Source organism: Macaca fascicularis, chromosome 5, assembly GCF_037993035.2.
Source record: "Macaca fascicularis isolate 582-1 chromosome 5, T2T-MFA8v1.1".
Taxonomy (NCBI): Eukaryota; Metazoa; Chordata; class Mammalia; order Primates; family Cercopithecidae; genus Macaca; species Macaca fascicularis.
Window position 1 is genome coordinate 147286317 of NC_088379.1, and position 25640 is coordinate 147311956.

At 35.2% G+C, this 25640-nt stretch overlaps 1 protein-coding gene across 8 annotated transcripts in view; it reads right to left on the reverse strand.

Moving 5' to 3' along the window:
• Positions 1-25640, reverse strand: part of INPP4B (inositol polyphosphate-4-phosphatase type II B) — an 822790-nt gene that overhangs the window by 122206 nt on the left and 674944 nt on the right. For all 8 annotated transcript variants that reach the window (XM_005555983.5, XM_045391863.3, XM_065545524.2 and 5 more), the window contains 2 exons: positions 19375-19552; positions 6979-7182 (listed from right to left, as the gene is read on the reverse strand). In XM_005555983.5, coding sequence (XP_005556040.1) covers positions 6979-7182; positions 19375-19552 — 382 coding nt within the window. The remainder of the gene's footprint in view (positions 1-6978; positions 7183-19374; positions 19553-25640) is intronic.

Genomic DNA, 25640 nt, shown 5'->3' on the forward strand with positions numbered 1-25640 from the left:
AATTTTGGAGTTAAAAATTTTCTGTTTGGGAAACAATAACTCATTATTCAAAATAAAATATATTAAACTTTGAGGGCACTTGATTTGAATGTAATAATACATTTCTAAAGTGTATGTATGCAGGTTTGCACATTCATTATACACAGGCACATCAAAATACCTGATATTGAACCAGGCGTTATAAATGTATAGAAAATATCCAAGGGAGATGATGGTATCCAATACAGAACTGCAGGAAAATCATTACATTATTTTACATAATCATTACATTATTTCATTATATTAATAGAAATAAACTATCTATTAAAATACAGGTTTGAATTGGAGGACGAGCTGCTGATTCAGCAAGTCTATCCATTCACTTATTCCTACATTAACTCTGAAAAAGACATTGAGCTAGGATGTATAGGATATGTTAGGTGTTATAAAAGAGGGGACTGAAGGTGAAAATATTAACTGCATGTGGGAAAATCTAGAAATTGGCAGGATTTCATGAATATGCATGTACATAAAGATCTCATCAGGGGTTTCTTTTCTTTAATAGAACACTTGTGCATTTTAATGGACAGTCATGAACTTTGCTTAATCACCTTTTGTGGACCTTCATATTGGATAAGTATTCAAAGCACATTTCTCTGGGGTGATACAGACTGGAGAAGTTCAGGAATGTTTCCCATCCATCAAGAAAACAGAGGATAGAACACATTCAGTTTCCATATAGGGAACAACTGGCCCCATTCTCCCTGCCTTTGACTGCCCTTTCTGATGGTGACAGTGAATGCTTTGAGTGTTCCCCCCTCCTTTTAAGATTAACAAAACCATACAACCCTATTATGTGTGACTTAGGGATAAAAAAAATAAAAAGCTGAGACAAGGGGCAAATAGTTGCTTTCAATTTATATTTGCTGGGAAACATCTGAAGAAATTATTTCTGTGTAACTAGAACCTTTGTAATCTGCACATGAATAATTAAATAAAGTTGCCACCACCGGTTTCTGGAGGCTTCTGAAGTCCTTCATTAGTCATGATCTTAGCTTTGGTCATCTCTGATTTTCTGTGTCTATCTTGAATTTTACCACTTTCTATATTTGAAGATATTTTGAAGATGACTTAAATAGTCACTACAGAGTTGATTAAGACACTAGGAAATATGCACTAGGGAGAGGGGGATATTTTGCAGATGGCTAGAATAGTCATCTTAGAGCTAATTAAGATACTGGGAAATAAGAACTAAGAAGAGAAGGACATAACTGGGTACTCTTCACTGGAGGGGAGAAACAAAATCCTCAAAAGGACTCATGAATTATAGTGGGAGAAAAGCTACTGGACATAGAACAGAATTATATTAAGTTGAAATATTCTGTTTCAAAATAAGAAGACAAATAAAAATAACCATCTACCGACAAATTTCAAAGACATTAATTTATTCTATAAATGTGTATTGAGTACCTTTTGTGTTCACACGCTTCACTAACTGTGTAAATGCAACAGTGAATGAGACATTGTTTTTTTTCCTATTAGAGCTTATAAAGTTCATGAACACACGGAGAAAACAGACATATAAACAACTGATTATAATCAGTGTTCACTAGGCTATGTGTTCATGTAATATAAGAATAATGCTTCATTATACAAAATGATTTGAAGTTGGATATATATACATATATACTAATATATATACACACATATATATGCATCTGTCTATCACTTACAAAATTTGGAAGTAAATGGTCACATTTTAGTAGAGATAATACTCATTTAGGTTCCCAAGTTATAAGGTGTTGCTTTGAAAAAGTTTAATCATAGATTAATATCAAGTAGTCTATAAAAATTTGTTACTTCTAAAGAATGTGAATGATTTATCTCCTTATTAAGATCAGGACAATGGTTTTAAATCACATGTAGCCAATTAGATAACTGAACAAAGTCTTTTGAATGTTAATTTTCACAGGTACCTCTGCATTATGCATGTTCTCAATGTTTTTCTGTAGAGGTAGTTTTCTAAGATGGACAGAGTAGTTGGACAAGAGAAGTTGAGAATATAGATCACTATAGATTTCCTCTGGAGATACCTGGCTAAATATGCTTTGTCCTCAACAATTAACAATGCTTGCAACTGTCTATGCTCACTGCTACCAATTATGGCAGTATAAATAGCTCTTCAATACTCCTGTCAAGCTTGATGCTCTTATGCCTAGTGTTCCATTATTGGAATGCTAAGCATGCTGAGTTATTTATATCCTACTGCTCAAGGTCATCGCCAAGGTCTGATTTTTCACTCATGCAGAAATTTAAAAATTGCAACCTCAGGAATAAATGGGTTAAGCATTCACATTTGCTGTAGGCATCATTAGAGAATAGTATAGTACAAAATGAACTGTATAAAATTTGTAAGGAATATATCAGAAGATGGTTCATATAAATCATATTCCCAAACACAATCTTTGGTAGCATTGAGTTACAGAATGGCCATAAATTTTTAGGTTATCTATGGAGTTTATTAATAGGATGTTTTACATAAATATTACTATAAATTTGTGTTATTGTTTCTAAAGTCTATAGAATTATTGAAAAATTAATATGGATGGATCATCCATTGTGTTTATGTAACATAAACACATTTAACATAATAAGAAATAGCAAATGTTTGCCTAGCTTAAGAATGAAGACTAAAATTTTAAATTTGGTTTATATTTGTAACATGAAAGGAATTAATTGGATAATTTGGATGCTGAAATGCCACTTGATATAGAAATGTATTCAATTAAAAATGGGCTTTGTATATGTCTAAATACTAAGAATTGTTTTTCACTTTGCTAGAATAGATCAGAATACAAAGGATCAGAAGTTTCTTTTTAAACAATTGATTTGAATAGAAGTAGGCAGATTTAGCCCTTAACCTATAGTAACTTTGAAATTAAATCACAGTGTTCCACAGAATTTCAGAATTATTAGAAACCACAAAAGCTAGGTCAACTTAATAGTTTGGTTAAATGACATGCTTTCATATTTTGGACAAACTAATCTTGGAATCCCAGCTGCTGGAAGCATCTGTTGCAGAGATGTAGAGAAAGAAAAGTAATATGTCATCTTAACTGGCTAAAAGAGAATGCTATGTTAGTCTATTCCTTGGCACAGATTGTTAGACAAAACCAAATATTCCTTTGGGGTTTAATTGTTTACTAACTTTTCAGGAAAATAAACCCTTGAAGCATTCCTTTATTTAATAAGTAAAATTCAGCAAATAATGGACTTTTTTGTAAACATTCATTTTAGTTTCAATCTTTACCATATTTACTATATAATTATTACCCAGATTCAAATGCCATCAATTTTGTCAACAAAACAAGTTGAAAAGAGAAAGGACAGCCTCATAGTGATTTAGAGTGGACAGGATTCTCTTTTTTGACTTCAAAAGAATGGTTCTTACCTGCATCAACCGGGTAGGATTTAAGAGTAATCTAATAACATTTATTTGCTTGTCAAATACTTATTATAAGAAGCTAAATACGATTGTCCAAGTTGGGTAATTACTACAGTCACTATCAGAAATTAAGTAAAACAAACAAAAAATGCTTAATAGAGTTACTGTAACCTTATTTGCAAACGTAAGCCAATTTAAGTGATCAGGGAGTATCTTCACATAATATCACAGAAACCCAATTAAATTAATTTAAAATACTGAATTACTTCCAGCGTTGACTAGACTTGTAATCAGCACTGAAACTTTTCTAACAACTAATTAAAAAGGGAGTACACAAAGTTATGTTTCTAAATCATTTAATGCCACAGTCTCTAAAGGCATTTTCAATTAGCTACATTTTCTTTAGTTTTGCTCAATTTATCAAAGTTAGATAAAGCTTTGAGAATAATGTTACATGGTTATGACTCTGGTGAAATATTGTTTCTATCTTTTTATAAGGATTTTTATCCCCTGATGAAGGAATGTTTTCAGTAGAAAGTGGATGCTAAGGAAAATCGATGAAAATGTTATACACCAATCAAACTCGGTTATTGTTTGCAAAGAGAGTAAAATTATAATAGAAGGAGAGAATTAGAAGTAACTTTTCTGAGTGGGAAAGATTCTTCTTGTAATTATGGTAAATTTAGACAAAGCTTTTATATGCTTTCCAGAAACGACGAGTTCTGAAGGAGGCTTAGAAATGACAGGAAAGGAGACGCAGAGAGTAATGCAACCCTTCATTATTACCTGACTCCTTTTGCCTTTTGAAGGACAGCAAGAGAAACTGAGACGTCACCCCTTCATCAACTGGGGAAAAGAATCAGGAAGACGTTTTTCCTGGTGTGAAGACGAGCAAAATATTCCCAAAAGAACAATGAATGCTAAACAAACAACCATGCCAGCTGGTACTCCAGCCTTGGCTGGCCCATCACAAAGCCTCAAATTTTTCACGTTACTCATAAGCTCAAGTACTCATTTCTTCGGTGCCTATTTGAAACCTTCACCACTCACTTCCTCCAGTCCTCCCCATCTTTTTCTCTTAGTACAGGATTCTACTTTACTGACAAAAGCAGCCATCCAGCCCCACCAACCCTCACATCTTCACATCCTCCCTGCAGTCTCAGGAGAAGGGCCTGTTCTTCCACCTGGGCCCTACCATTGACTTTCTTCCTTCTCTTGTAAGGACCTTGCTCCATCAGTTATCACCTCTGTGCCTCTCACATAGCCTTTGGAATTTAACATACTCAAATTTTACTCACTTTAAAAGAAAACATGTAAATAACTAATAATAATCACAGGCACGAACACACACACTGACTACCTCTCTCTGTATGTCAGCTATTATGTCCCATCTAAAAGGCCACCCCTTCCTCTTTCTTGAATGATTAACTTATACTCAGATTTAAATCTCCAGAGTTACTTCTGGAAACACCACTATGGCTACCACATTCTTGCTGTATCCCATGTACATCTCTAAGGCTGCACTGCGATTGCCATTTGTCTTTCTACAGCACTGAATAGGCTGTGGAGTAACTGAGGGCCCAGGTTGTTCACCTGTGTCCCCAGCATGTGGCACAGTGAATAAGGCAGAACAGGTACTCAGTAACACTGGAGGGATTAGTTCTCTGTAAACCTTCTCAACTAATGATACGGTCCCCACTTTCTTCCTTCTTTGCCCATCATAAGACAGTTCTGGACTTAAAATTTTGAGTTGAAGTCATATTAGCAGAAACTGTCTTCTATCAAGTCTCTTTCTAAGCTTTGTTGCAAAATGTTGTAACTATTTGTTAACATATTTTTATCTATCACTAGACTCTGAGCTGCAAGAAGTAAGGATCTAACATTACTTGCCTTCCTACTTGAAATACTTACTAAATAAAAGGTTTCAAAAATTATCTAAAGAAAAGGAAACAAGGAAGGAAGGAGAGGGACTATTTTCAACAGGAGGAGGGGGTCAAGGTGAGGAGGAGGGTTTGTAAAGCATAGTGAGTTAAAATGAGGGGGAAAAATTCCAAAATTCTCACTTGATTTAATATAAAATGGCAATTATTTGTCAAAAGGTTAATACTGGATGTTTATTAAAATATATCTTCCTTTCTGTATACACTTGAACTCTTCAAAATTCACAGTCCATATTGTACGACATATCTAATTCCCCCACTTATCTCAAGGGATAGTATTAATCTTCATAACAAGATTATATACTTTATATTACTTAAGAAACATACAACAATAATACTAAAGTAATATAATACATTTGCCTTGGCCATTCCAGGAAATGGAGCATCATAACATGGGTAAATCATTGATTTCATGACCACTCTAAGAGCTAACAGAACATGTGCTGTTATTTTCATTTTACAGTTGAGAAAATTGAACTTCGGAGAGGTTAAGAGGTGTGTACACTTGGAACTGTGAAAAAAAATTGAAGAAGGTGAAGGTAAAAGGGAGAAAGAAATATTTGCTCTTTGAAAACGCTTCATTGGGAGAAACACAATTTTAATCACCAATGACAAACACTTACTCAGCATTTACCTCTTGGAGTCCAGCTCTGTCCTTTTTGTGATAGAAATTTTAGCAAAAGAAAAAGCAGGCATCACCTCACAGCCTTTCAGATAACATTTTTTTTTTGAGAGGCCTGTGCCTTTTAAGTAATTTACTCCCCAAATATTCTTAAAGTCTAGGGTGGCAATAAGTAATTGTTAACTAAAAACTTAACATCTAATACAGCTAATACACTATTTTTTTGTTAAACATATGATACGGTAATAGATTTCCCTTTGTGTGTGTGTGTGTGTGTGTGTGTGTAATATGCATATACTTTGGAGAATTCTTGAATAATTTATATGTATCGATTCAGTAATAATACCCCATTCCTCTGCCACGGTGAGCCTTCACGTTTCTCCCGTCGTATTCGGCCCAACTAGAATCTCTCTCACCATATTTATTTCCTTTGTTTATTCATCTTTCCTAGTTATTTTTTCATATCCTTCTATGGGGCCATTCTTCTGTAAATTTTAGAGCACCTAGAGCAGCATCTTACATTATAGAATCTTGAGCGAGAGAAATTTGCGAAATATCTATGTCTACAGTCATTTAAATGTGAATACTTTAAAACAGTACTTCCAGAACCAAAACACTCGATTGCAACAATGAAAATACTTGTTGCATCCAAGTAGTAGTAACATGGAGGATTTGTTAATCTTTTTCTAAAAAATAACTTTCATGTTTTATATAGCTTGGCAATAAATAAGGAAACATAGAGTCTTGTAACTGTGGCATCTTTGATGAGAGATTCTCACTTATACATATAATTCATTGGCTAGCAAATAAATTTTATCAGGATTTCAACTTCCAAAAAATATTGCCCCTAAGGAAAAATGTGACCTATTTATCCACAATCTGTGTTATAACTTTTTTCCATTTTTTAAAATGAAAAGCAGAGTTATCTGATCATTCCTACCTTATTTCTCATTGCTAAACATTGAGAGGCATGTGATATACAAGAGACTTACCCACTCTTCCTCATCGTAGTCTGAATGATGTGGTATGGAGTCCTGCCGTCTCATCAGTGGGGGTTGCTCTTGGGGACTGCTCTCCTCTGTGCTGCTCTTAGGAGATGGGGGTTTCTTAAGAACGCCGCCTGGCCTTGCGGTGTAGAGTGCTAAAAGAGCACTCCTGACAAGTTGATCCTTGAAGGCATGTACAAAAAGCTCTGTCTGGAAAGAAATGGACAAGGATTAGAAACACCTTGGTAGGCATCTCAGCATAGAGCTGTGAAAAGGTCAATTGCAGATTTGTTGGCACTTAAGCGGTGTGTATGGTGGAAAAAGTACAGACACCAAAGAGAGAAAATGATTCATACCAATCAATGGAAAATAGTTTGGTTTTGGGATGCTGCCAAGGCCTTAAGTCCTCCTGTTTTAAAGTTAATGCTGAGGTTTTAAATGTACTATAAACACCATCTGTCTCCTCAAACTTCTCCCTTTTAGTTTCACAAATCCTGTCTTTGGAGATGAATTTCACTGGGGATAATCATTTGAACAACATCTACCTGCGGCAGCTTTCAAGTCATTCCAAACACTCCTGAAAAGAAAATGTAATCAGGCTATGTATATCTTATTAAAACCGCAATTACTTTTGCATCAGTCTAATATATTTTAAACAGTTAAAGACTAAAGAAAGACATACATCCTTAAAGAAGGAGATTATTTTTTAGTATCATAAAAAGATTTCAACAATAGTAGAAATGGCATGGGTAGACTTCTTCATGAAAACATCGGGCCTGTATTCCTTATTATCACCTCCTAAATGCTCTCTTCCACTAAATTGTTTCAGTAATGCTTAATGTTAAAGAGGTTACTGTGAAACTTGGCTTGTAGATTTTACAAGCTGGTGGCAAATACCTAGTAAGTACTATAGCAATGAAGGCTTCCCAACAATAAAGAACTTTACAGCTGTACTTGCAATTTCCTGATGAAATGTTTAACAGTTGCACCCTGTAATAGACTGAAGGGTGCAGTAATGAGTACACTTAGCATGCATGTGGCCTAACAATCTGTTCAAAGAGTAGAGATGTAAGTCAAGTAATGGCCCATATTGTTAACATATTCATCCTCTGTAATCTCTTAGGAAGGGACCCTTTAACCCATAGCATTATACTGAATCATAATTGATATTGCCCCCATTTAATGAGACAGTCTTGATAATGCTGGCTTCACCAGTGATATAACTCGACAGCATTATTTCTCGGTGCACTCTCAGTATGCAGTCAACAGTTCCAAGCCTATCTAGTAGTCACTAAATTATCTCTAAATCTTCTTGTTTTGAGCATCAGCAACTAAAGAAAACCCGTTAAGCCCCATGCAAAACAAGTGTCCAATAAGACTCTGTTATATATGCATAGTTACTTATTTGCCATACATCATAAAATTCTAGACGTGAAAGGGATCTTAAAGTTGACCACTTCTTTAACCAAGTTGAGAAAACTAACAAAGAACTGTGGTGATACATTTTAGGGAATACCGCGTATTGGCAGCACAAATGGAACAGGAATGAAGTTTTCTAACCAATCATCAGCTTTCTCCCTTATTCCACACTACTCACCACCTGCCATAAAACTAGATGTTTCTGTCCTTCTTCCTCTTCTTCCCTAACTCCTACTTTCCAAGTGTTTTGAACATCTACCAGTTCTCATAATTAAATGTGCCTATAATGCCTGTGTAACTACTTTACTGCTAAATTTTGTTGACTATTTTAAACACCCTGTTATTAGCCACATTAAAGCCACTTTGCAGGTGAGAAAACAAAACACAAAAAACATAATTTATAAGAATAAAAGGTTGAAAAATATTTCAGAATAAATAAGAAAAACAAAATAAAAAGCAGTTTATACTAGATAGGCACAAAAAGAAGTGTTCACTGGTGTTCACAATGAAGTATTAAAATGAGAATGAAAGATATAAAAAACTGATGGAAAAATTGGCTAGACAGTACTCAAACAAGTCAGTGTAGTCATAGCAAAATGAGGAAACATGTTATTTACATAATTTTTTATACAGCATGGATGTGCTTATCAGTGTGACTTTAAATATTAAAAACGTGAATTTACTCCCATTCAGCTTAACTAAACAATTTCTCTGTTGATGGTTTCAATAAATTCTTTTGATTTATTTTTAGAGCCAAACAACTTGCCTTCTTTGAATTCCTGCTACTACATTTCAAGTCTCCACAATACTCATATAATTGCCATGTAGCTAAATATTCATTCACACTCAATGAAATCTTCCCTAGCACTTGTAATCACCATCATTTTCTTTCCATCACACGCGCATGCCGAGATTCCACTTCATTTATTCAAATCTCATTTGAGTTGATTTACCACCAAAGGCCAGGGAGATCATGCAGGAGGGTCTTACAGTTTTAAAACCCAGAATTTTTTTGGATAACTGAATACAAGGCTTACGATCTTAAACATAATAATAGCTAATCTTTGTCTGTACTGACAAAATTTATCTGACTTCTTGGGAACTCTCTGGATCACCGGCATCCTGTGTATAGAATCACATTTTTTAGAAAATACCCAAATGTCCCATTGTTATATCCATGTAACCCGAAAAAAATTTTAATTTTTTTGACCAGCACTACTTAGTGATGTAGACCAATGTAGACTACTGATGTTTAACAGTCAAAGAAATCAGCTTGAAAAGATTAATGTAGTCACGAAATCCCAACACAGCTGTATACAGTAGTCCCTCTATGTCTGTGGTTTTGCTTTCCCATGGTTTAGTTACCTGTGGTCAACCTTGGTCTGAAAATATTAAGTGAAAAAAAAAGAAAAAAGAAGAAAGAAAAAATTAAATAGAAAATTCCAGAAATAATTCATAAATTTTAAGTTGTGCAGCTGTTCTGAGTCGAGTGATGAAATTTTGTGCTGTCTTGCCTCAGATTGCCTGGGATATAAATCGCCCAGTATATCCATGCTATATATATTACTAGCCCATTAGTCACTTAGGTGCCATCTGGGTCACCAGATCAACTGTCACGTTATTGTAGTGCTTGGGTTCAAGTAGCCTTGACGTAGAAGACTGACACTACATCATTCCCCCAACTTTATCTCATCACGTAGACATTGTACCATCTAACATCATCACAAGAAGACACGTGAGTACAGTACAAGAAGATATTTTGAGAGAAACCACATTTACATAACTTTCATTATAGTATATTGTTATAATTGTTTTGATTATTAGTTCATGTTAGTCTTTTACTGTGCCTAATTTTAGATGAAACTTTATCATAGCTATGTGCATGTAGGAAAAAACAGTATAAACAGGGCTTGGTACTATCAGGGATTTCAGGCATCCAGTGAGTATCCACTTGGAACATATTCCCGTGGATAAGGGGGAACTATTGTATTGCTGTTCTTGCAACTGGGATGATACTAGAAAAGCTGAAGTCATGGAAAGGATGTGACCATATCACCAAGTTGCCTATTGACTTCTGAAAAACCTTTTTCTTTTCTCATTTAGCTTGAACTACATTAAATGAAAAAAGAAATGGTATCTAAATGTTATCGTAAGAGTAGGCCAAACAATTTATTTAAAATATCAGCTTAATAATATTGTGCAAAAAGAATAAACTCTGAATGTAAGGCAGATCTATTTTATTTTTTCATATTAGAAAATGAAAGAAATGTTACCTTAAAAAATGAAATGTTTTCTAGCCTTCTGACATTTTTCCAATTCATATCCCCATACAACTATTCTTCAAAGCAACACACAGAATTATCTGCAAGTATAAAACTACTAAAAATTACTTCTCCTGGGGATGAGTGAAGAGAATTTCCAGTTTCCTGAATATTAATGGCAGAGGAATAGTTAGGACATGTTCATTTAAAATCACTCTTTTTCACTAGAGAGCTCAACAAATTAAGTGAAGTTCTATTCTACTTAGAAATCTCCTTATTTTTGCTGAAAAAAATTTAAGGCAATGCCTCATTCCATCTGTAATACAGAAGCAGCCAATGGCATATGCAAGTGATTATTTTAGTAATCATCTATGCAGCAAGAAAGAATCCTATTTATTTTGATATTTGATATTTTGAAATTACTTGATATAGGAATAGTGCTATACTCTGTCATTAGTGCACTGATGTATATTCAACATTCCCTAAAGGAAAGCTAGACTAAAAGCTAGGAGGATACTTAACATCTGGGCAGCTCATATATATATTATCAGTTTGCCCTTGGAAAAATCACATAACCATTTTTCCTAGTTTGCACAAAATTACAGTGCCTACCTGTGAAACTCTTATAAGAGTTCATTGCAAACCCTCAAGTTCACTCTTTAATGGTCTTCTTTTTATTTATTATTGTATTTTATTTTTATTTTTTATTTTTATTGTAGAGACAGGGTCTCACTATGTTGCCCAGGCAGGTCTGAAACTCCTGGCCTTAAGTGATCTTCCTGTCTCACCTTCCCAAACTGCTAGGATTAAAAATGTGAGCTACTGTGCCCATCCTAATGCTTCTCTTTCTTCATTGACCTTTTCAACTTCTTTTCTTGACTCATCATTCTCTGTTCACCCAAAATGTGGTAAGTCAGCCCACAAGGGACCTTAAATCACTTTCTCAAAAGCACTTTTTTCATTGGTGAGGTAATCCATTTTACCATAGCTTCAACTGTCATCCTTACACCAAGGTCTAATAAATCCATCTCTATTCACCTTCTGAACCAGCTCTATCAACTGTTTCCACTGAAAAGCCCTTAGAGTTCAGAAATGCCAGGCTGAACTCAATATTATGTTGTTGTTCTTTTATTTTCAGTAATTTTGTTCTTTCAAGATTTTCCATTTGAGTAGTATCATTAGTATTCAACAACTCAGAGTCCAAACCTCTGAATTATCTTCACTAATGCCTATTTTCTGGATTAGTCAGCAATTTATTCTACTTATACCTTTACAATAATTTCAAAACTCTATCCTTACTTTACATTTCCACAGCTAGTCCCAGTTAAGATCCTTTCTACCTTCCATAGGGATACTTTCCACAGTCTCTTTATTGGTTGGTTCACTTTAACTTGTCTTTCCTTTACGATGTTATCAAAGGCCACCAATGTTAAAATATACACTCCTGAGTTCCAACCTTGAACTACAATACAAATACAAATATAAATGAGAATTTGTATTTTTAGCCAAGTCCCCCAGAAGCATTACTTTTATTTTGTGATGCCCAGTAATATTCAATAATTCAAATCCAGTATCTTAACTCAGCCTATGTATTGTTATAAGGATGACCTTCACAAAACATGTATCTAATCCTTCCTCATTCAACAGCCTTCTCAGTGCCAACAGAATAACATTTCTCTTGAATCAATAACTAGGTGTTAGATGATCAAATTATATGGTGTTTCTTAAGCTACGAAACATTGCTGAAACATTCACATTTCCAAAGTGTGCAAATAATTGTGTACATAACAGTGACGCATGAAAGTTGCAGGTCCATATCCTCCTCTACTCTTTTTATCCTCAGCCTTTTCGATTTTAGCTGTTCTGGCAGGTGGCTAAGGGCATCTCATGATAGTCTGAATTTGCATTTTTCTAATGGTAAATGATGCTGGGCAACTTTGCATATGTTTATTTACCATTCATAAGTCTTCTTTGGTGAAGTATATTTTTAATTCTTTTGCCCATTTTTAGTTGAGCTGTTTGTCATCCAATAAACATACATTAAAAACATAAAAACATACATATATGCCAATAAACATACATTAAAAACAGCTCAACATCACTGATCATTAGAGAAACACAAGTCAAAACCACAATGAGATACTGTCTTATGCCAGTCAAAATGGCGATTATTAAAAAGTTGAGGAACAACAGATGCAGGCAAGGCTGTGGAGAAATAGGAACACTTTTACACTGTTGGTGGGAATGTAAATTAGTTCAACCATTGTGGAAGACAGTAGTGTGGCAACTACTCAAAGACCTAGAACCAGAAATACCATCTGATCCAGCAATCTAATTACTGGGTATCTAGCCAAAGGAATATAAATCATTCTATAATAAAGATACATGCACGTGTATGTTCATTGCACAACTATTCACAATAGCAAAGACACGGAATCAACCCAAATGCCCATCAATGATAGACTGGATAAAGAAAATGTAGTACATATACACCATGGAATACTATACAGTTACAAAAATAACAAGATCTTGTCCTTTACAGGGACATGGACGGAGCTGGAAGCCATTATCCTCAGCAAACACACACAGGAACAGAAAACCAAATGCTACATGTTCTCACTTATAAATGGGAGTTGAACGATGAAAACACATGGACACAGGGAGGGAAACAACACACACTGGGGCCTTTGGGAGGATGGTATGGTAGGGAGGGAGAGCATCAGGATAAATAGCTAATGCACGCAGTGCTTCATACCTAGGTGATACGTTGGTCTTTGCTACACTAGTATGTTAAAAAGGACATAATACATCGGTATTATTTTTGTTTGGAAGAGTAAATATGTTTGAGGAACATGTTTGAATTAAATAAAAAATCTATTCACGTATTTACCATTTCTGGCATTGCCTATTCTTTTGTGTACATTCAAATTTCTACTGGTATCATTTCCTTATTCTTGAAGACTTTCCTTTATGATTTGTTGTAGTAGAAATCTGTTACGAAATTTTTCAGCTTTTGTTTGCCTGAAATGGTCTTCATTTCACCTTTATTTCTGAGAGTTAGCAGGATTTTTTTTTTTTTCCAGTAGCTTGAGGATGTGACTTTATTTTCTTCTGGCTTGTATAAAGCCTAATACGAAGTCTGCTATCATTCTTTTTGGTGAATGTCCACGAAACATGTGCCCTTTTTTCTTTTATTTCTTGGTTGTTTTCACAATGTTTTTCAGTAAGTTTATTATGATGTACCTGAGTTTATTTTTCTATATTTATTCTGTGTGGAGTATATTGAGCTTCTTGGGTCTGTAGTTTCATTAAATGTTGAAAAAATGTGACCGTGTTTTCTGCCAATATCTTTATGCTTCCCTCTCTCCCTTTTTTGTCATTTCTGTTTATATGCCTTGATTTCTCTTCTGGTCATGGATCATATTTTCCTGCTTCATTGCATGCTTAGTATGTGCTTATTGGATGGCAGGCATTTTGACTTTACATTTTTGGTTGACAGATTGTATTGCATTCCTTTAAATAATGTTGGATTTTCTATGGCAAAGTAAAATTACTCGGAATCAGTGGAATCCTTTCAAGCCTTGTTTTCAAACCTTGTTATGGTAGACTAAGAGCAGCCTCTAATCCAAGACTAATTTAGTCCCACTACTAGGGCCATATACTTCTGAGGCCTTTAGTCAATTCCCGGTGTATTAAAAGGTCTTATCACTTTACTGGTGGAAAGATAAACTATTATCGGGCCTGTGTGACCCCAGGAATTGCTTTATAAGCTTATTCCCAATATTTATTTCTGTGGACATGGGTAGTTTATTCTCATGCATGCACAGATTGGTACTCATAAAGAGTAAAAGGCACTCATTTACAGATCTCCAGGGTTCCTTCTGTGTGCAGCTCCTTACTCTCTGGTACTCTGCTTTGTGAATTCTGGCAATCTTGGCCTCCCAAACTCTAATCTCTGTCTCTTCACCTTGAGAAGAGAGTGTTTAGGTTCCTTTTTGCTACAGCCTAGGAACTGCCCTAGGAAGAAATCGAGATAGCTATAAGAATCACATAATTTGTTACCTATTTTCCAGTGCTTAAAAACCATTATGTCTACATTTTGTCCACTTTCTTGTTGTTTAAGTTGGGAGGGTCCATGTTACTCCATCATAAACAGCAGAAGCTCTGATTCCATAAATTTTGTATGTAGTCTCATTGTCAATATTATCTGACATTGTTATCTTTGTTTTTCTTATCGTACAATTTTCTAATAACAAATTTTGTTTATTGCACACTATCACTTATTTCACCAATTAAATAATTACCATCTAAAGGCAATTATGAAAAACAGAAACATAAGTTCTATCCTGAAATTTCATTTTTACCTAAACCATTTATTCTCAAGTTTTCTTAGACTCCAAATACATACATTCATCAACCTTAAAAAAACAAACAAAATTTCTACTCATTAAGTTCTTTCCCACAGTTTGGAACTGGGATAGACCTAGGAGTGGTTATAGTGAATAAACAGTAAAAAAGTTATTCTCAGTCTTAAATAATCAGCATAACATTCTTCTCTCTATTACGTGTATCTTAACTTCTTAGCACACTAGCTGCCTGGCATTGCTGTTACAGAAAACAACATTTCTTGAAAAAATCCTGATTGTATATGTTTCAGAATACAATAGTTTTTATTTTTCTTTGAATATAATAGAATGTTTTGGTATAGTATATTGAGGTTGAAAGAATAGTAGGCATTATAAGCTATGAGAATTTCTCAAATGTGCTGTGAGTATAGCCTCTAACATTTGCAATAAAGGCCATTATTTAACTATTTAACAAATGCAATATTGCAAAACACCCCCATTCTTTTAAATTCTTAGGTTGTAAAAATTAAGAGCCATATCTATGTAGTATTTGTCATATAGCATCAAGTACAATACAACACACAATTAAGTGCTCAATAGTGCTTTTTGATGAGCAGGATAATAATGACTTTCTAAAAAAGGTCTATCAATCTCAATGGAATAGAGAAAGTGATGGGTGTTTGAACGCTAATATCACACAGTTTTCTGAACTACGAGAGACACCTAAACACTGTCCACCTTCAGGCCTTTAAAAATATTATTTATTTTAGTTTGAATTTATTTTATCTCTTCTTTGTTTTTCCTTCACAGAATTGCACACTTTTAGTCTGAGAAAAAAGGAAATGCATGTTCATCTCACTCTATTATTAACCTTTCATACTGTGTGTTAAAATTTTGGTCTATCTTTTGCCTTTTTTTGTTGGAATTATTCAGATAAACTCAGTTTGCCTTTTGTTAGATTCTTACACCATAAGATTATACTATTTCTTTAATATTTTCATGAACTAATATGCAATAACCAAACCCAGTTATTCATAAGAAGGCATACCAAGAATGTTAAAATTATAATACAATTTAACTGAGTTTGTGCATATTAGAACATGAAACATTAAATGTATTCATTTTTTGTGAAATTTTAGCAGTACTCCTTCCCTGCCCCAACATTTGTTTCCTTAGTCCTATGTACAAGCATCTATATAGCAGACTGAAGATACAGCATACTGGCCAAGCTCACAGAATCTGGAGCCAAAAACACAAGGTGTGTGAGTAAATTTAATACTTCTCTGCCTCAGTTTCCTCAACTGTGTAAAATAAGGCTACTCACAACACTTACTTCATAGAATTAGGAAGACTAAATGTTAAAATAATATTATCCACCGCATGGAACTCTGAAAATTGAAGAGCTTATAAGACTATCTCAGAGTTATTAAGCCACCAATAAATGCTAGCTATTACTGTCACTTCATCATCATAACCACTACTATCAAGAGTCTTGGAGTTCCTGGGAAGAACAGGCCTGTGTTTTATTCCCTTTTTCTACCTTTTGTGTTGAGCACAGTGACTGGAAAATAATATGAATTCAGGAATTATTTTTAGTTTATAAATTGTGTGTGTTTGTCTCTACCAACAGTGTTTAGATGGATGGAATTTTGGCTGGGGAGCCCTATCCATGTGCCTTGGTTCTCAGTAGCAGTAGAGATGATGTAAATTACCTTTGGATCTACAAATATTGCCTACTCAAAGACTCCTGGAATATGACCTCTCAGCAAGTTGAATTTTTCTGTTGCCACTTGCTTTTCCCCCAGACTATATGCTTAATTGACAATGATTTAATGGCTATTGTCTTCAGGTGCAATGGCTTACCTACGAGGAGAGACGTCATCTCATCACAAAATAGAATACCTCCTTCTTCACTGCCCTGGGCTGCCCTTAGCTTTTCCCAGGTGCCCCAAGTCTACAACAGTAAACTCTTCCATGTTCAGGTGCTCAAAGGCTATGAAACCTTTACATTTCCCTGATAAGCATGAATATAGATAACTCCTTAATGTCTTGAATATGCTATATGGATAAGTCCCTAAGAAAACAACTTTAGGTACCTATTTTCCAAACATACCAGTTCAGAATCAGTAAAGGAAACCAGAGACTATCCATGAAGTAAACAGTTTTATTATATAACCCATAGTGTACAGCAAGCCCAAAACTTAAAAACAGAACTTTTAAAGCTTACATCCTGCTAATATTAAATTATATTTAAATTTAGAATACCACTAAAACTATCTCTCTTTCATACCTGAATTCATGGATCATACTTTGTTTTAAACCATGAGCTACTAACAGTTTTCATAGACTATACAAAACTGTTAACTTAGATAATTCTCTGAAATTCCAGGCGTGAATTCTTAAAAGAATGCATGGCTTGCAAACTTAACTTAAAAAAAGATCCTCCTAGTTTTAAGGACTGAGAGATTTATTAGTCGACTAAACTTGTCTACTCAGTAGAAAAGAGAAAACATAGGGGAAAAAGTTGGAGCAATGCTGGATTCAAGGAGAAGAGAATGCCCATCCTAACCTCCCCCACTGCCAAAATCACTGCAGCAAGTTGTAAATGATGTATGAAATGACAAATCCCTGCCCAGTGCACAAGAAGAATATAAATACTGCTCTGTAATCACTGCAGTGGTGTGCTACTCGCTAAAATTTTCAGCTTAGGCGAACCCAGGAAAACCTCACCTCATCTGTAAATCCAAAAAAGAAATGAACCAAAATGAGATGATATTATTTTACTGTATGCAACAACCTCCTCTTTTTTCTCTTTCCCTAGCCATAAAAAAACATACTTATTGAATATCTAGAATACTTAGGTGTTACTAAGGTATTTGTCTAAGAAAAATTTTTAAAAAAACTTTTGAATAAGGAAATGTCAAAATCCATATATTAGATGGAGGACACTAGAAAGAACTTCCATTCTGGAGTCATCCAGACCCAGGTTTGAACCCAGGTTTTGTTTGAATCCTGTATTTGACTCTAGCTGCATGACTTCTCACGTTTTTAAAATTTCTCTGAGCTTTAGCCTTTTTCTGTGTTAAATGAAAATAATACGTTCTCCATAATTCTGATGATTAACTAAAATGACATAAAGTGTGAAGCCCATTGCCCTATTTGACACAAAGTAAGTACATGCAAAATTTGGGTCAATATTTTCCTCCCTTTTCATGATGGAGGCATGTGTTCTGGCATGGAAGGAATGCTGCATTTTGAACTGGAAGTTCTGAGTTTGGTTTTTCACTTTTTAATTTATTAGACAATTCACTCAAACTTCCTGAATAGATATTAACAATTTTTTTTCATGAAAATAGGTATGTTTTCTCCTACGAAAATAACATATAAAAATGTATAAACTGAAATGTTAAATAAGTATAAGATATTATTATAAATTAACATACCTGAATAAAAAGTATGGACATACATAAGATCCAGGTTTCTATGAATCTGTTCTTCAGAGAGGTGAAAAACTATACTTTTGTCTTATTCTACAATTACGAGAATTTTCTTTGGTCAGTTTCTTCAAGGGCATATTTACTAGAAGTGTCTCATAAAAAAAATTACACGATCTCCTTAAAATGCAGAGGTGAAGGATGCACACATTGGAAGTGGACTCCAGGACACTGATTGTACATTGAAAATCAACTGTCACTTGTCTTTTTCTGTCTCAGCTTTCTATCACACAACTAGCTGCCCTCGTTAGCTCTGGAAGTTGATATTGAGTGTCTACCCCATGCCAGACTAGCTCTCCTTTCTGCAGATAAAGGAACAAGTCACCTTTGGAAAAACTAAGGCTTAGATTCTACTGCTTTTCAAATAACTAACACATTTGGAAATTTTTAGAATCTCTCCTCAGTAAATAATGTTGTAGAGAGCAAACCGAGGCAGAGGAAGGACCCCATACAGACTGATGTAAATCCACATCAAAGTTCTGCCTTCAAATGAAGTGTCATTCCTATTCAAATGTAAAGCTTTACATGCATAAAAATTAGGTGATCACCAGAGGAAAATAAAGTAATTTTCAAAATCTCATTTAATTCACTTAATAAGACCATAAACCAAAGAAAATGAAAAATGCCAAGGAAAAGAGAAGATATATACTAACCAATAACAGGTTTCATTTCCTACTAGGAAAAAAAGAGAGTGCTCAGTAAGATTTGAACAGAGAATGAGGCCAATTCATTTTGATCCTGTGGCAATACTTTGAAGCTTACTTTTTAACCTACTCTATTCTACATTTCCAGATGCTATGAAAGGCAATGTATGCAGAAAGCCAGACCGATGGGGATTTGAGTATTTCATTTTCCCAACTATAGTGATGATTTGGATCTTACTTTTTCTGAAAGCATCTTTAAAGAATTCTTCAGGCTGTCTGGAGAATGCTGGCTTGCAGAATTAAGCAGTAGGTCTGCATGGGTTGCTACAAGAGGTTGTAGTTGATTGATGTTGCTGAGCACTTCTTTTGCTTTGGCTGTGTTTTCAGGTGAATAGTAAATAAACTGGTATCCGGTACTGCAACAACAAAGATAAAAATAAGTTACACAAACAGCATAACGGATATTCAGCCCTTAATACCAGATGGCAAATGATAAACAAAACTCCAAGTATCACTCTTTCCTATTGATCAGATAAGAACTGTCCTAAGAGATTTTTAATAACGCACTAACAATTTTTATGTAAGGTGACAAAAATACTTTTTAAAACTAGGTAATCTTGTCTTTGCTAAAACACTGGGAAGATTAATACTAATATTTGACATGATTACTAATACTAATACTTGACATGACACATATGTAATCATGTCAAGTAACAGTATTCAAAACAAATTAGTATTACTATTGATTTCTAATGAACTTGAGGCCACGTAAGCCAGTGGGAAAAGCGAGCTTTTATATTCAGGCCAATCTCAACTTAAATCCTGGCTTGTCACTAACTAGCTGGGTGACCTTCGGCAGCTTTCTTCCTCATCAGGAAACTGGTAATCATCATTCAAACGATTCTATGAGGTGTGTAACATTAGAAGTCATTCATATAAAGTGCCTAAAATTGTGCTTGGCACAGAGATAGCATTCAATAACTACTACCTAAAGTTTCCCCCCCATGTTACTAGGTGAGAGCTGTGGAGGAAGTAAATTTTAATAGCTGAGAAATGAGGAGAAAATTAATGAATGTCAAGTGGGCACATGGACAAATATATCGGATAGAAAAAGGACATTAGTAGCAGAATGCTATTTCATGGTGTTATTTTATCATGATACTTTTCCTTCTTATGGTTTTCCATTTAACATACAAAGAAATCTAAAACTGATTATTAACTAAAGAATTAATAGACTTTTTTTTTTTAAGAGACAGGATCGCACTCTGTCACCCAGGCTGTGGTACAGTGGTGCAAACAGAGCCTACTGCATCACCTAACTCTCAGTCTCCAGTGATTCTCCCACCTCAGCCTCTTGAGTATCTGGGACTACAAGTACAAGCCCCCACACGTGACTAAATTAAAAAAAAAAAATTCATAGAGACCAGTCTTACTATGTTTGCACAGACTGGTCTTGAATGCCTAGCCTCGAGCAATCCTCCCCTCTTGGCCTCCCAAAGTGCTGGGATTACAGGCTTGAGAATTATTGACTTTTATAATAATCATCTAGGAACTAATCAAGCACGTTATGGGAGTAGGGATTTTTAGAGTGAAGGAATCTTTGATCCATTTCATTAGGAAAAGGCATTCCAGCAGGAAAGCTGCAAAACAGCAAAACAGTTGCTAGAAGCAAAGAAGAGGGAAGTAACGACTCGTGCATTCGCAAGATTGGTGTAAACTTGCTTACATCCCAATATACCCAAATATCAAGACATTTTTTCAAAACACTTTGCAGTCAATGTTAGGTATTTACTGAATATGTCTACTACATTTTTACCAGCTCAATTATTTAAATTCCATAATTTTATTTCTCACCTTGAAACCTCAGATACCACTAAGAAAAACTGACATCTAGGAAGCATTCTCTGTTCTATTCCTCTCACACTAGTGATTTTTCAGGGGAAAATTACCAGAATCTTTAAGAAAACAGTTTTTTTTTTTTCAAACACATAATGAATATTCCTCCTATTTATTTACTTATTTAGTAAAAGATTAAAAGAAATGCTCTTTGAGGCTTGGGCTATTCAGAAGATTGAACAATAAGTCAATGAAGGTATCAGGTTTATGAAGGCTAAACAAATGCACTACTAGTTTATGACCCTGACAGATATTTGCTCTCAATTTTTTACTTGTAGACTTTTAAATGTCAGAAGTGAGGGCTTCAAATAAAACATACCTTAATTTGTTATTATGTATATCTTAATGCAAGTTGAAGTAAATGAAAAATAACAATTGTGAGGAGGGAAAAGGAAACAGCAGTCCTTGCCAATTCTTTGTGTCTCTTTTTGACTTCTTGAGTGGTTAAGACAGATCTCATGCAGGAGTGTACTAAGGACTTTAGAAAAGAAATCATGAACTCAGGCTGGATATAAAGTTTAATCCGTAATAGACTTTAATAAATCAAACAGCTCCATATTATTTTTGCAAAGAAAATGATTCTCTAAAAATACAGATGTGTCACCAGAATTTAAACAACGTTTGATACCCAGCAGCTCCGAGAGCAGAAAGCAGGACCTACTTACAGACCCAATGCAGAGCCATGTGGTCGCTGCTATGTGATCCCTCTTTGCAGGTCTGCTATTCTGTCATCAGAGGTTGCTTCCTGTGTCCTCTTATGGCTATTTACAGACTCCCCATGGCTTAGCCTTTGGAAAGCTAGAATATTCATGGCCTTGTGGGGTCTTCCATCTCTCTCTTCACATGACTGCTTTCTGAATGTGTCTTCTGTGGTCTCTCATACACTCACTTCTATCCATTCCATTTTACTCCTATCACTATTGCTTGCCTTCTTTACTATTATTCTTTCCCAGAAGTTCACTGTTACTGTTTTCCTGAATATTACTACTTTCATTATCAAATTCCCTGACAGTCTCTACTCCATTCTTCTCTAATTCACACATTTCTAATATGTATTCTGCACATGTTCTTTACTTATGCCCTAGTTGAATGGTGCTTAAATTTTAGCAGTCACAATGAGATTCCCTTGGGGTTGAGGATAGGCCTCAATGTTTCCTGAAAAAATGCAGATTCCTTGGCAACATCAAGAGATTCTGCTTTAGTAGGGTGTAGCATTTGTGACAAGCACCTCTGGAGATACAGATGTAGGGACGGAGCATCTTTAGAGATACCCTGTCACTGTTTTGACTGAGATCCCCTGTAAACCCTTGATCATGCTACACAAGGACTCTGATAAAAGTTCCCTCTTAAGGTATTCAAATTTTCTTAGCACCTTTTACAAGGCTACTTTTACACCCCATCTTATTCACACAAGTTGCTTTGGTTCCCTCCTCATTACCAGTGTTTGCTCTCCTAACCTTTTTCATCATTTCATCTTTTCCCTCCCAATATATTCCCTTTCCTCTCCCCAATACATTCTTCAATCACCATGATGGGACATAATCCTAACTTCTGCCTCTTTCTCCTAATTCAGTCTTCTTTGGAGCAGAGTTATGTAGCAGGCATCGGTTGAAGTCTTTTTAACGATGAACACCTCACCTAGAGAGGCTGAAAGATTCATTTTCCATAATAAAAGCCAATGCTGGTGTCCAGGATGAAAGGATGAAATAGTATGGTATGGAAAAAAATCACCACTCACAAAATAATTTTAAGTATACATAAATTTTATCTACCTATTCAGTGCCTTACTCTTTAAACATGTCATATATTTTAACAGTTATAGCTTCTTAAATGGGAAGTAATAAGTATAATTTAATTATCTAGATAAAAAGAATATAGCTAAACTCTATTTTATAGTAGTACAAAATTTAAACTGGATCCAAACACTTGAGTCAACAATCAATCAGACAACTCTGGAAGAAAGACAAAATACTTACTTGGACGAAATATTTTATAGAATATAAATAGTACTGCAAATCACAGATAATGAAAATTGAAATTAGTTTCATATTTTTTCCATAGATGAGAGAGTGAATTAAAGTGTACTATATACTTTAATATATTCATTTAAATAAGGTAATTTAATATATATAATATTATTTTCATTAGAATGCACACCCACATCCCCATCCTCACATGTTTGTGTGTGTGTATGTTGTTACTATCCATGTCATATTTTGGAGTTGTAAAAATAATATAAAGCACATAATGAAGTAACATTCACATTCATAAGCTCTAATTGCTAACCAAAGTACAATTAAAACAAGGACTTATATATCCCTGAGTGTATATTTGTGCCAGTCCCTTTTTCCTGGTCTTCCTTATTTTCCTATCCACTTGTTGGCTTGCTCCAAGACTCAGTTCTTGGAACTCTTTTATCTACATGTCCCTCCTAAGTAATCTCATGGTTCAAATACACATGTTGCACTAATGATTTCCAAATCTTCATCTCTAGCCTAGACTTTCACCCTGAACTCCAATGAAAACAAAAGCTCTCCTGCTTACAGATGCAGCTTAACATGTCCCAAACTGATCCCGAGATCTGCTCCCCGCCTTCAACACCCAGTTCCTTTGCACTCTTCCCCATCTTAGATTATGGCAGGTCCATTTAATATTATCTGTCATTCTTTAGCTCTTATCTTTCATCCAAATTTTCAGAAAGTCGTGCTTTTTCCTTCAAAATATATCCAGAATCCAACCACTTATTTCCACATTCATTGCAACCACCCCATCATTCCTACCACTAGGATTAGTGCAATAGCTCACAAACTGGTCTCCACTCCTCTGTACTTAAACTTATCTATTGCAAGATAAACAATACTCTAAGATATTGAAGTCCTTGATTTATGCTTAGGGTTTGAAGAAGGCAGGAGGCAGACAAGAAGAGAAATACAATTTATTTTCCTTAACTCCTTGACCACAAGTGCACATTGTGGGACTTGCTCTGTTACTTATCCATCCTTTCACTTTCCACTCCATTGCTACCTCCACTCCTTAATCTGTTTGCTCAACCAAGCTACTACTTTGCACAGCGGAGTCATTAAAAAAGATAGATGAGACATGATTAACAGGCAAGGAGGAAAACAAGAAAGAAAAGACAGGGAAGGTGGGGCATGAACAGAAGGGGATTGGGATTGATGACTTTAGGGAAAAATGACTTAGAGTGGTGTGTCTCTTCTCCTGTGGCAGAATTAAATGTCCAGAGGAAAAAAAGATCTAGAACATCTAGAACTATTTCCACTTATCTTTTTCTAGCTCAAACACACCCTGTAAAAAACAAAAAACAAACAACAACAACCAAAGAAACAATGTGGTCTCTTGAATCCGGAGAACTTGAATACTCTCAGTTCTGACTGAGAAGAAAATAGTGTGGATCACAAAAGAAAATTTACACCTTAGTGCACTTAAATATACCCTTCTGGTCTCACACGGTTTAATAACGGGCTTTGTGCCTCTCTGCTTTCCCCAATGCACCCTTTCCATTTTCTACAAGAAGTGGGGTTTGGAGAAAAGAATTAGAAAACAAAAACAAAAACAAAACAGTATTTTACCTCCTATGGATTTCACTTATATAATTAAATGAGCTATATGATCTGTACTTAAATTAATATTTATCTTTACTCCTGTTTTAAAAAAATCACGGTTTTGAGCTGGGCGCAGTGGCTCACACCTGTAATCCCAGCACTTCAGGAGGCCAAGGCGGGCAGTTCGCCTGAGCTCAGGAGTTTGAGGTCAGCCTGGGAAACATAGTGAAACCCTGTCTCTACTGAAATACAAAAAATTAGCCAGGCGTGGCAGTAGGCACCTGTAGTCTCAGCTACTCAGGAGGCTGAGGTAGGAGAATTGCTTGAACCAGGGAGGTGGAGGTTGCAGTGAACCAAGATGGCCCCACTGCACTCCAGTGTGGGCAACAGAGCAAAACTCCATCTCAAAAAATAAAAAAATAAAAAAAATAAGAAATCATGGTTTCAAGAAAATTTTAGAATCAAAGAGTGTTCTGATCAAAAGTTGATTCTGTCATTTATTAGCTCTGTGACAAATGATGCCAATTAAGCAGGAAAACAAAATCAGCATTCATTTCTGCTCAAAATTCCCCCTCTAAGAAAATGTGTTTATTGGCTCAGATCACAGTGGTTTCTACTATTCCACTTTTCAGTTTGCAAGTTCTTACTTGCACTTTCTATACCACTGAAACCTCTTTTTTATGCACATCCTTTACTTAGCCCTACTCTTGCTTTAATGCAAATTTTCCAGGTACCATTATATGACCTTTAAATAAGCAAAGTCCAATGTGCTTTCCTGTCCAATTTCCTTTCCTGGCCTATTCCCACTTGTCCATGAGTTCACTTGCCTTGATTTCCTTTGCCACCTTCCAAGATCTAGTCAGTTCTATTTCTGCCTAGTATGGCTTCTGGTATTTTCATGTTGTCCCTCTGCCAGGGTGTGATGAGGATAATACCCAAACTTGGTCTCCTGATTCCTTCCAACCTCGAAACCTTCTCAGCTTCATCCTAGGCCTTATGCCCTAATATACTTTAATCAAGTATAGGATAAGAAAGATCCAGGAGT